The following is an 11,345-nucleotide window of genomic DNA, read 5'->3' as shown; positions in this document are numbered from 1 at the left end:
AGGTAAAGGAGGGCTGAGCACGCCCCCATTCTCATCGACGGGGCTGTAGTGGAGCAGGTTGAGAACTTCAAGTTCCTTGGTGTCCACACCACCAATAAACTATCATGGTCTAAACACACTAAGACAGTCATGAAGAGGGCAGGACAACACCTATACCCCCTCAGGAGACTGAAAAGATTAGTCATGGGTCCCCAGATTCTCAAAGGTTTTTACAGCTGCACCATCGAGAGCACTGGTTGCATCACCGCCTGGTATGGCAACTGCTCGGCTTCCGACTGCAGGGCGCTACAGAGGGTAGTGCGTACTGCACAGTACATCACTGGGGCCAAAATTCCTGCCACCCTCGTTATAGACTGTTCTCTCTGCTACCACACGGCAAGTGGTCCTGGAGCATCAAGTCTCGGACAAAAAGGCTTCTCAACAGTTTTTACCCCCAAGCCATAAGACTCCTAAACAGGTAACCAAATGGTTACCCGGACTATTTGCGTTTCTTTACTTACCGACACACACACACACACACATAACTTCTTTTTCCCCCTGCACCATTGGTTAGAGCCTGTAAGTAAGCATTTCACTGTAAGGTGAAATGTTGTATTGTATTCAGCGCACGTGACAAATAAACTTTGATTTGACACACCCCCCAACCCCTTTTTTACGCTGCTGCTACTTTCTGTTTATCACCTATGCATAGTCACTTTACCCCTACCTACATGTAAATATTACCCCAGCTAACCTGTAATGCCACACATTGACTTGGTACCCCCTGTATATAGCCTCGTTATTGTTAATTTTTTACTTTTACTCTTAACTATTTTCTTCACTGCATTGTTGGTTAAGGGCTTGTAAGTAAGCATTTCACTGTAAGGTCTACCTGTTGTATTCGTTGCATGTGACATGTCATTTGATTTGGAGCTGATCAAGTCTACCCTCTGGTGTAAAACTTTTATAGAGGGATTACAAGTGTGTTATCTCACTGTGTTGCAAATATACTGATGGAACACATGTTTGACTCTACACTTGAATTGTTAAATTATTTGTTTTGTTTAAACCCAGATTGATGGTCCTTCTTACACTCTGACATCTTCCTTTAATTCTCTCTCACTTTCTCTCCCTCCCTCTGTCCATTACAGAGCAACTACTAAGAACAGCCAGCCAGCAGTCAGACAGTAGTGGCTTTGCGGAGGACCCTTCTACTGACGGCTCAGCTAACTATCTAAAGGTACAGGAGAGCTCCGACAGCTGTGACAGTGAGACCACAGTGACCTCTCACGCTGGGGAGGGGACCACTCCTCTAGCGCTGGAACACCCTGCCTTTGGGAGGCTGCAGGGGGAGGAGGAGGGACAGAAACACCTTGTGGCAGACGGAAGGAGGAGCCAGTGCCCTAATGGGGGGGGGGAGGAGCAACAGGAGATGCCACAGTACACCACCCATCAGTTAGCTAGACAAGGAGACAGAGGGGTGGCCCAAGACTCAGAGCAGGACCAGAAGCATAACACTGCTGAGGAAGCTGCTTCTGTTCATGCCTCTGACACTTTTCAGTTAACTCCTGAGACTTACTGTACTGCTGAGCCTCACGTGGAGGATGATCCTGGTTCTATAGAAGACCATGGCTCTGTCCCGGCCCCAGACTGTTGCTCTTCTGGTGCCCCAGCCTGGGAGGGTGTGCCTGACAAGGTGGAGATGGAAGCCAGAACCCCCAGCCCTAGCGCCAGTTGCCCTAGCCTAGGTGCCTCAACCAGGGTCCAAGGGGCCCTTCACAGGGCCCAGCAGAGGGCCTCGTCCTCAGGCCTCCAGGGTCACCGGATGGAGGGGAAGTTGACAGCCAGGGATCTGTTCAGGAGAAGAGCCCCCCTGACGAGGTCCCGATCCCTGCCTACCTCCCTCCTCATCCCCTCCCGTGTGGTCTCCTCTGTCAGGATTCAGTTTGGCCAGGGTACAGTCAGGCACTGCACCCAGCCAGCCTTCTCCTACCAATACACCCCAGAAGAGGAGGAGGAGGTGGGGTCCATCGTGGAAGAGGAGGAGGAGGGGGTTGTTGAAGATGGGTGTCAGAGGAGAGAAAGCTGCCTCTCTACCTTGATTATCAACAGAGGGACCGAGATATCGCATGGCCCCGGGCTACAAAGAGATGGTGAACTGAGAGGCCTTCAGGGCAGGGTGCCCCCTTACCCCCTGGCCATCCCCCGCCACCTGACCCGCTCAACCGTCTCACTGCACAGCCACAGCCCCCCTCCTGAGTGGGGAGAGAGGCCTTTGGGGGAGCACCACCGTGCCTGGAGCACCTGTAGCGTACCTAACCTTACCCAACGTAACCTGGCCCACTTCAATAACCCTAACCTCACCCAACGTAACCTGGCCCACTTCAATAACCCTAACCTCACCCAACATAACCTGGCCCACTTCAATAACCCTAACCTCACCCAGCACATCAACCCTAACTCCAACCTAACACAGCACTACCTAGTCCAACACAATCAACCTAACCTTACTCAACACAACCTTGCTCAGCACAACAACCCTAACCCAGCCCAGTACAACCCCACTCTGCCCCATGGCAGTGTCCCCAACCTAGCCCAATACAGTAACCCTAATCCCTACTTGTCCCACCACAATAGTCCCACCCTACCCCATGGCAGTGTCCCCAACTTGTTCCAGTATCAGCCCTCCACCCACCACCACCACACCCTCCATAGCCTCCCTACCCATCCATATGGTAGTGTACCTAACCTTCCCCAGCACACAGCTCCCACCTTACCCCATCATGTGGCCCCTAACTGTCCTCCTTCTAGTGCTCCGTACACTAACAACATGGGTAACCTTCTTCCACACAACTTCCCCTGTTCCCTGTACAACTCCTCCTGTAACACCCCACCCCTTAGTGCCCCCTTCAGTTCAACATACCATAACTACAACGGTAACCCCTATAGTGGGTCCTACAACGAGCTAAGCAGCTACAATCCTTATACTGCCCATAGCTCTTACTCTAACCCTTCAAACACACCTTCCAACCTGCCTCATCTCTCTACTGCCCCCTATGGAGGACCATATAGTACTCCATACTTGGGCCACCACCCTCTGATCACCTACCCTCATGACCCTATGGCTACAACCTCCCGTCTTCCCCCAGCCCTGTCTACCACTGAGATGCAACTGAGAAGGGTCCTTCATGACATCAGAGGAACTGTGCAGAACTTGGCTCAGGTGAGACAAAACAACCACAAACTACATAGGTGTTATACAACTTTTTGCAAGGCTCTTTGCAGTTTTATCAACTCGTCTCTGACGTGAGCACTATAATGATTAATCATATGCTGTGTCACTTTCCATCCCACCCATAATGCAAACAGACGTTTGCAACACAGTTTCAGTGACTAAGTGTTTTATCTGTGGTTTCTCTGCCCTCAAGAATTCATCAGAACGCGGAGCAGACACTCCCTCCGACATGTTCAACCCTCAGAGATCTGCCCAGCCACTGTATGAGGTATACACTCAGCTGAACTGCCACTCTTAAACAAATGAAATGAATAATTATCAATTCTGTCCTCAAACCTCCCTGTGGATGTGTTTCATGTGGGTTAGGATAAAGGAGAATCTCTGCCTCTCTGACAACAGTCATATTCTTCCTCTTCTACATCCCCTCCTCCTCCCTTCAGACTTCTCTCCAGGAGCTGCAGGCTAAGAGGAGGAGTCTGAATGTGTTCCGGACTCAGATGATGGATCTGGAAGTGTCCCTGATGAAACAACAGGCGTTAGTCTACCAGCACCTCAGTCACGACGAGAGGTAGGCTAGATGCCCTCACCCTGGCGAGCACACGGATGTTGGCATAGTCTGTGATAGCCAGGCAGGCAGACAGCACTGTTAACAGTGCTATCTGTCTGTCTGTGGTTGCCAGGCAGGCAGACAGCAATGTTAACAGTGCTATCTGTCTGTTTGTGGTTGCCAGGCAGGCAGACAGTGTTAACAGTGCTATCTGTCTGTGGTTGCCAGGCAGGCAGACAGTGTTAACAGTGGTCTCTCTGTCTGTGGTTGCCAGGCAGGCAGACAGTGTTAACAGTGTTATCTGTCTGTGGTTGCCAGGCAGGCAGACAGTGTTAACAGTGCTATCTGTCTGTTTGTGGTTGCCAGGCAGGCAGACAGTGTTAACAGTGGTCTCTCTGTCTGTGGTTGCCAGGCAGGCAGACAGTGTTAACAGTGGTCTCTCTGTCTGTGGTTGCCAGGCAGGAGGCGGAGCAGCTGCAGGGTCTACGGTCTGAAGTCAGACAGGAGCTGCAGGAACTAGAGCTCCAGCTGGAGGATCGGCTGCTGACCCTGAACGAGCAGCTCCGCTCTGCCAGCCAGCACAGTCTCTACCGCCACAGCATGGTCAGTACCTGGAACTACATCTTGGAACACAGGCACACACACACACAGGCAGATACCATCTTTCTCTCTCTCCATCTCTTTTCTCAACTCATAAACATGTTTGATAAATGGTTTGTCATGACCGCTTGGCACCAGTACTGTGGGTTCCTCTGTGTTCTTCTCATTTGACATCAGGCTACATGTACATCACTACTCTTCTTTGTTGTTTAGCCACCCATCATATCATCACCTACCCCTCCTCTCCTATATTGTATCATTAGTGTTGTTGATATTTCTCTCCTGTAGGGTATGAAGAGAGGTCACAGCATGGACAGCCTGTCTAACAGTTCTGCTCTGAGAGCTATGGAGCCGGTGAGTAACTGTATTGACTCTAGACTGTTCTTTTCTAGGTCATTTCTAGGTCATTCCTATTTCTAGTTCCTCCTGTTAATTGTGTGTGCTCTATTCATAGAAATAGAATGAAAAATGAATGTTTTTACTTCCTTCCTAGTATTTGTACCGTCAATGGCTGCCGGTCAACCCATCAGAGCATTGACTTGAAAAGAAATGTCTGTACTAGTCAATCTAATTTATGGTTCTACTGTTGTCACACTTCTTTCCTCACTGTCTGACATGTATGGTGTGCTTTCTCCCTTCCAGATGTCAGACCTGCTGAGGGAGCAGCTGTACCTGCAGACAGAGCTGGGCTACGAGGGCAGGGCAGAGGGTGGAGCTAGCATGGCCCCCACCCCCAGCTCAGGCCTCTCTTCCAGGTCAGCCAGTCCAACGAGGGCCTCTGGACGTCACCCTGGCCCATCCCACGCCCCGGAGCTGTCCCTCCCAGGTCCCCAGAAGACTGGGTTGTACCGGTCTTCCGTCTCCCTCACCCCGGCACCCCCTCCACGGCCTGGTGCTGCCACATGGGTATCCCAGTGCTCAGACCAGGCACTGCCAGTGCAAGGTCCTGGAGAGGAGGAGGAGGTTGGAGGAGGGATAGCAGCTGTAGACCCTCACCTACTGGAGGAGAGGGGCAAAGAGAGAGGAGGAGGTGGTCTAGGAGAAGGAAGAGCAGACAACCCCAATCTACAGGAGCTCATCAAGGAGGTTTGTGAGACTGGAAGTTATCTTAGTTTCTGTTTTGAATAGTAGAGAACATTAAGAAGTTTCCTTACCTGAACTTCTCAAATTGGCCTTGCCCTACAGTATTTGTTGAATAGGGAATGCCAATATTGCCCAAATGTCCAGGACATGTTTTATAATGTTCTTGGCCGATATGGATAAACTTTTTTCTGCTGACAGAAGAGGTGATTACGTAGCTATTGACAGACGGTTCTTCTCATGAAAAATAATTTACTGGTCTAATTTTAAGAGCTTGGCAGGGGACAAATGGAGCACATTTTAAAGGTCCAAAAGGAAACTTGGAACTTTTGAATCCTGTTGGCTATGTCTTAGCCATGTGGCCTGATGTAACTGTCTGGCAGTGTCTCAGTTCTTCTGAGGGATGAAATGTTCTTTCTCAGTTCTCTGTTCTCTGACACCTCTCAGTACAGGATGTTCCTGGTATTCAGTGAGGTGAAACCTTCAGAACATTGCAGATAGAAATTTAATAAATAACTGTTCCATTATGTTTGTTAAGATATCAAACCTACAGGAAATGGACTTTTCCCTAGTGTCCTTGAATTGTATTTTGAGTGAACATAGTATTTGTGTTTGAACATCGTTCCATCTCTGTACCTTCTCCCCGCTTTAGATCAAAGAGAGTCTAGCTGATGAGATCCGACAGGAGATAGTCAATGAGCTCCTAGCTGCCGTGTCTCCACAACGATCACCTGTGTCGACCAGAGAATATCCGCTGTGAACATGACGACAGGTCCTTATATCATTAATTCATTAGTTGTATAAATCGGTTCTTCAAGCCGGATCGACCTGTTCCAATTCAACCCATACCCCTTGGCAGGTGCTTCTATTTCTAAAAGAATGTTGTTGTTTTCTCTTGCAGTTGAACACTGATGAGGCCTGGTGTAGTCTCCCCAACCTGAACACTGGTGAAGCCATGCACTGAACAGCCCAACAACCCCTTAACACTGTTTCAACTATTTACAGAGATAATGTCAGATGCGTTAACACTGTGTTTCTACCGTAGGAATAGAATTATATTTCTATGGTTTCTACTTCAGAGAGTGTGACGGTGGCTGGTACCTTAACACCCGCATGCCTGGTGACCTGGGAGACACAAATGATGCTATATATTTGCTTTTATAGTGAACTCTTCTTCTGTCTTAACGGTCCAATTTCAAACACAGAATGTTACTTGGTGTGTTTATTTTGCTGAAGACTAACTATGTTGTTAAATAATCATGAACATTAACCCAAAATGAAATCATTTTGACATGCAAAAATGTGTTTAAGGTTAATTCTAGGATTTTTTTTTCACCCTGGCTGTGTGTGACGTTATGTTACGTTAGGCCTATGCCATGATTCTGATGTTGTGTATGGGTTTAAGCACGTAGATGTGGGTCAGAGTGCATGTCTTGTCCTGAAGGTGTAAGATGACCAAGGTTGAGGAGACTTAAGGCCTGGTTGATGATAATGGTTGTATGGGAGTTTAGTGTCTGCTGTAAATGACCATGCCCTCTTCTAATGCAACCTCTATGAGGAATGAACCAGACCTGGGTTCAAATACTATTTGAAATCTTTGAAGTACTTTGAGCATTTTCTCTTGCCTGCCAGGAGGGTCAAATAGGTGGGGTTTACTGTTTTGGGAATATTATATTAGTGAATTAATCCAGGCATGCTCCGATAAAGTATTTGCACCCAGGTCTAGAACTAACTGTGCAATACATTTCACTGTCTCTGAACTTGAAAAGATCAATAGTAGAAACTACTGTTTTTGAAACGCACCACTTGAAGACAAGTGTATGCATTATATTAATTCCACACTTTTGTCCTGGGTCGTGTTCATTAGGGTAACAATGGAAAACGTTTAAAAGCATTTTTCAACTAAATGAAAGTTTCTTATTGGACTAAGTCCAGTAAGTCTCTCCCTGTTTCAGTCCATTTTCCTCCGTTTGGTGGTTAATGAATCCAACCCAGATGTACGCGTTTTTGTTAGAAAACTGTCTCACGTGAAAAACAAACAAAGTTCACATTCCTAACTGTATTTCTTATCTTCAACAGATGTTAAAACCACTAAATGTATTTGTCCTGATATATTTTCTTTAAAGGAATGAGGAAAGAGATACTGTAAAAGAGAGACTTCTGTCTTGAACTGGAGAGTAGAATGAACCGTCTATCTCATCTGATAGACTCTGGTAGAACTGTCAATAGAGCCTATTGTTCCCGCTCATACTTTTGGACAGAATCATTGTGTATTTATGAGTATATTATATTTCAAATGTGAGGATTATAATGTTGTATTTTCCTGCTGGATTTGTAATTATAAGATGAAACAGACATTTATTTTACCACAGATGTTTAATTATATTGTTTTCCAAAATGATTTATTGTTACTAACTGATTTATTTCCATATGTGGCTACTTCCTGCTAATGGGGAGCTTCTTTTTAATCCAGATTTAGTTTATCTTTATTTTGGGATGCATGAGGGATTGTCTCTATAGCAAATAATAAAGATTTATTTATTTTCAATAGATTTGGAGTGGTTTTATTTGTGATATATTTTTGCTTTTAAATGGCTTTTCAGCAGATTGCATCTGGGATTGGGATTCTAAAAGGTATATTGAAAGCATGGAATGTCTCCAAATAGACATAATGTATAGAGACAAATATATAAAGCCACTTTCAGTTAGACTACACTAATGCTGAGTTGATAACATTGTTTTCATAGTGTGCTCCTCTGTTCAGCGTCCATCTCAAATGTTTGTTTGACTAAAAATAAAACCACTTTAATTTGATAGCAGAGAAATCCAATGTAGCCTGTGATCACCATTGTAACCTGGCTCTGTGCATGAGGGCATATTGTAGGGCTCTGAGGTGTGTTCTGGGATTTGATACGGGGGAACAGGCTATTGTACTAGTGGATCTAGAATGAGCGGTCTGAATAGGAGGAGAATGAACCGCTGATAGAGGTGGTCATTGGAAGTTTACACACATTCCATTAAGGGATTCTATGATGTTTCTCAATAGATAGCACAGGTACATCAAAACCCCTCTCTTCCCACGCTCCTTTTTTATTTCACTGATATTTTTCAAAAAGGAGTGTGATAGTGCTGCATCAGATGACCTGGCCTCTACAATCACCTGACCTCAACCCAATTGAGATGGTTTGGGATGAGTTGGACTGCAGAGTGAAGGAAAAGCAGCCAACAAGTTCTCAGCATATGTAGGAACTCCAAGACTGTTGGAAAAGTATTCCAGGTGAAGCTGGTTGAGAGAATGCCAAAAGTGCGCAAAGCTGTCAAGTCAAAGGCTGGCTGCTTAGAAGAATCTAAAATATAATTTGATTTCTTTATCACTTTTTGGGTTACAACATGATTCCATATGTGTTATTTCATAGTTGATGTCTTCCCTATTCAACAATGTACAATATATGTATGTATGTATGTGTGTGTGTGTGTGTATATATATATATTTAAAAACTCCTTGAATGGGTAGGTGTGTCCAAACTTTTGACTGGTATTGTATGATATTTTTTGGTGCTTAATGCATACCTGTAGATTCTGTACTTCTGGTCAAACAGACTAACATGCAACTGATAACATCACCTTCCCCCTAAATGCTGAACTGCAGTGGCACCCAGAGTCGCCTGTCTGGCCTGCTCTATACCTCCACCCCCTGCCTTTAATTCCCCAGAGGTAGTAGGTGTTTAGAGGCTCAGAATTACCTCAGAGCATAAATGGGCACTATTGACAGCAGTGCAAAAACATACTGTCCCAACATGTGGGCAATGAAGTTTGCATCCCAAATGGCTCCTTATGACCAGGGCTCTGGTGAAAGTAGTGCACTACATAGGGAAAAGGGTGCCATTTGTGACAGCCACAGACTTGTGTTTTGCTGTCTGACTTGGCGAGGTGTAAATAACAGGTCTGTTGCTGAGGTTATTACTTTTCTCCAGAGCTTTCCTTTATATGGTTTTACTGTGGACAGCACTTTGACTCCTGGAGAACTAGAGGACTTGGTGTGAACATTACATCAGTGTACTGTGTTTTGTGTCATGTCTTTCCAGCTTGGATCCTCTTCCATTCCTAGACAGATGCCAGACAGAGAAATGGCTCATCTATCAGATTCCTCATTGAGGACTGACGGCATGTCAGTATGTTGTTGTGGTATTGCCACCTCATCTTACTGAAATGGAAAAGTGTTGGTCAGCCCTTGCAGACTACTACACCATCCCACAAACATTTTATTTATTATGTATTTATTTATCTTTGTACATTTGATTTATATCAGGCTAGAGGAATATTGGAATCCAAGGCAAACAATACATAATATTCTCTTGGATTGTGAGTCTTGCTGAGCTAAGAGAGAACTGAGCTGCACTTCCTAACCTTCTGTCCAATGTATGACCATATTAGAGACACATATTTCCCTCAGATTACACAGATCCACAAAGAATTTGAAAACAAACCCAATTGTGATAAACTCCCATATCTACTGGGTGATATTCCACAGTGTGACATCACAGCAGCAAGATTTGTGACCTGTTGCCATAAGAAACGTGCAACCAGTGAAGAACAAACACCATTGTAAATACAACCCATATTTATGCTTATTTATTTTCCCTTGTGTACTTTAACCATTTGTACATTGTTACAACACTGTATATATACATATGACATTTGTAATGCCTTTATTCTTTTGAAACTTCTGTATGTGTAATGTTTACTGTTAAACATGACAGGTTTGAGCATACCTCACAGAATGTTAGCATTTTTCAGTCCCCTCCCCTGGGGAGAGAGAGGGGGGTGAAGAGGCCAGTGACTTCCTGAACTTGGTTTATCAATAATTTACATTGCACCAGCCTTGTTCCTCCGGGGGCTTATATTGCACTTCTGAGCTGTGGTGTCATTATACAGAGAGAGAGAGCACTTGACCCAGCTGGGGGAAGGGAGACTGCTGAGGTAGTGAACTGGACACTCTCCTTTTCTCCCTCCCTCCCTCCCTCTCTCTCTCTCCTTTTCTCCCTTCCTCTCTTTCTCCTTTTCTCCCTCCTCTCTCTCCTATTCTCCCTTCCTCTCTCTCTCTCTCTCTCTCTCTCTCTCTCTCTCTCTCTCTCTCTCCTCTTCTCCCTCTCTCTCTCTTTCTCCTCTTCTCCCTCCCTCTCTCCTCTTCTCCCTCTCTCTCTCTCTCTCTCTCTCTCTCTCTCCTTTTCTCCCTCCCTCTCTTTCTGTCTCTCTCTCCTTTTCTCCCTCCTCTCTCTCCTATTCTCCCTTCCTCCCTCTCTCCTTTTCTCCCTCCCTCTCTCCTTTTCTCCCTCCCTCTCTCTCCTCTTCTCCCTCCCTCTCTCTCCTCTTCTCCCTCCCTCTCTCTCCTCTTCTCCCTCCCTCTCTCTCTCTCTCTTCTTCTCCCTCACTCTCTCTCTCTCTCCTTTTCTCTCTCTCTCTCTCTCTCTCTCTCTCTCTCTCTCCTTTTCTCCCTCCCTCTCTCTCTCTCCTTTTCTCCCTCCCCCTCTCTCTCTCCTTTTCTCCCTCCCTCTCCCTCTCTCTCACTCCTTTTCTCCCTCCCTCTCTCCTTTTCTCCCTCCCTCTCTCTCTCCTTTTCTCCCTCCCTCTCTCTCTCTCCCTCTCTCCCTCCCTCTCTCTCCTTTTCTCCCTCCCTCCCTCCCTCCCTCCCTCCCTCCCTCCCTCCCTCCCTCCCTCCCTCCCTCCCTCCCTCCCTCCCTCCCTCCCTCCCTCCCTCCCTCCCTCTCTCCCTCTCTCCTTTTCTCCCTCCCTCCCTCCCTCCCTCCCTCCCTCCCTCCCTCCCTCTCTCTCTCTCTCTCTCTCTCTCTCTCTCCCTCTCTCTCTCTCAGACGGGGGCAGGGGGAGGCAGGCTGGGCTGTCCAG

At 46.5% G+C, this 11,345-nt stretch overlaps 1 protein-coding gene across 2 annotated transcripts in view; it reads left to right on the top strand.

The window, feature by feature from the left end:
- The window catches only part of itprid2 (ITPR interacting domain containing 2), a 49,323-nt gene extending 41,330 nt beyond the window's left edge, over window positions 1–7,993 (top strand). The window contains exons 11-18 of one of the 2 annotated variants that reach the window (XM_031805613.1): window positions 1,131–3,202; window positions 3,408–3,482; window positions 3,655–3,782; window positions 4,220–4,364; window positions 4,650–4,715; window positions 5,004–5,447; window positions 6,094–6,213; window positions 6,343–7,993. In XM_031805613.1, coding sequence (XP_031661473.1) covers window positions 1,131–3,202; window positions 3,408–3,482; window positions 3,655–3,782; window positions 4,220–4,364; window positions 4,650–4,715; window positions 5,004–5,447; window positions 6,094–6,201 — 3,038 coding nt within the window. In that variant the 3' untranslated portion in view covers window positions 6,202–6,213; window positions 6,343–7,993. The remainder of the gene's footprint in view (window positions 1–1,130; window positions 3,203–3,407; window positions 3,483–3,654; window positions 3,783–4,219; window positions 4,365–4,649; window positions 4,716–5,003; window positions 5,448–6,093; window positions 6,214–6,342) is intronic. The other variant, XM_031805612.1, reaches the window with a different exon arrangement.
- The last annotated feature ends 3,352 nt before the right edge of the window (window positions 7,994–11,345 follow it).

The sequence above is a fragment of the Oncorhynchus kisutch genome, linkage group LG26 (genome assembly GCF_002021735.2).
Source record: "Oncorhynchus kisutch isolate 150728-3 linkage group LG26, Okis_V2, whole genome shotgun sequence".
Lineage (NCBI taxonomy): Eukaryota > Metazoa > Chordata > Actinopteri > Salmoniformes > Salmonidae > Oncorhynchus > Oncorhynchus kisutch.
This window is presented reverse-complemented; position numbering and strand designations above follow the sequence as displayed.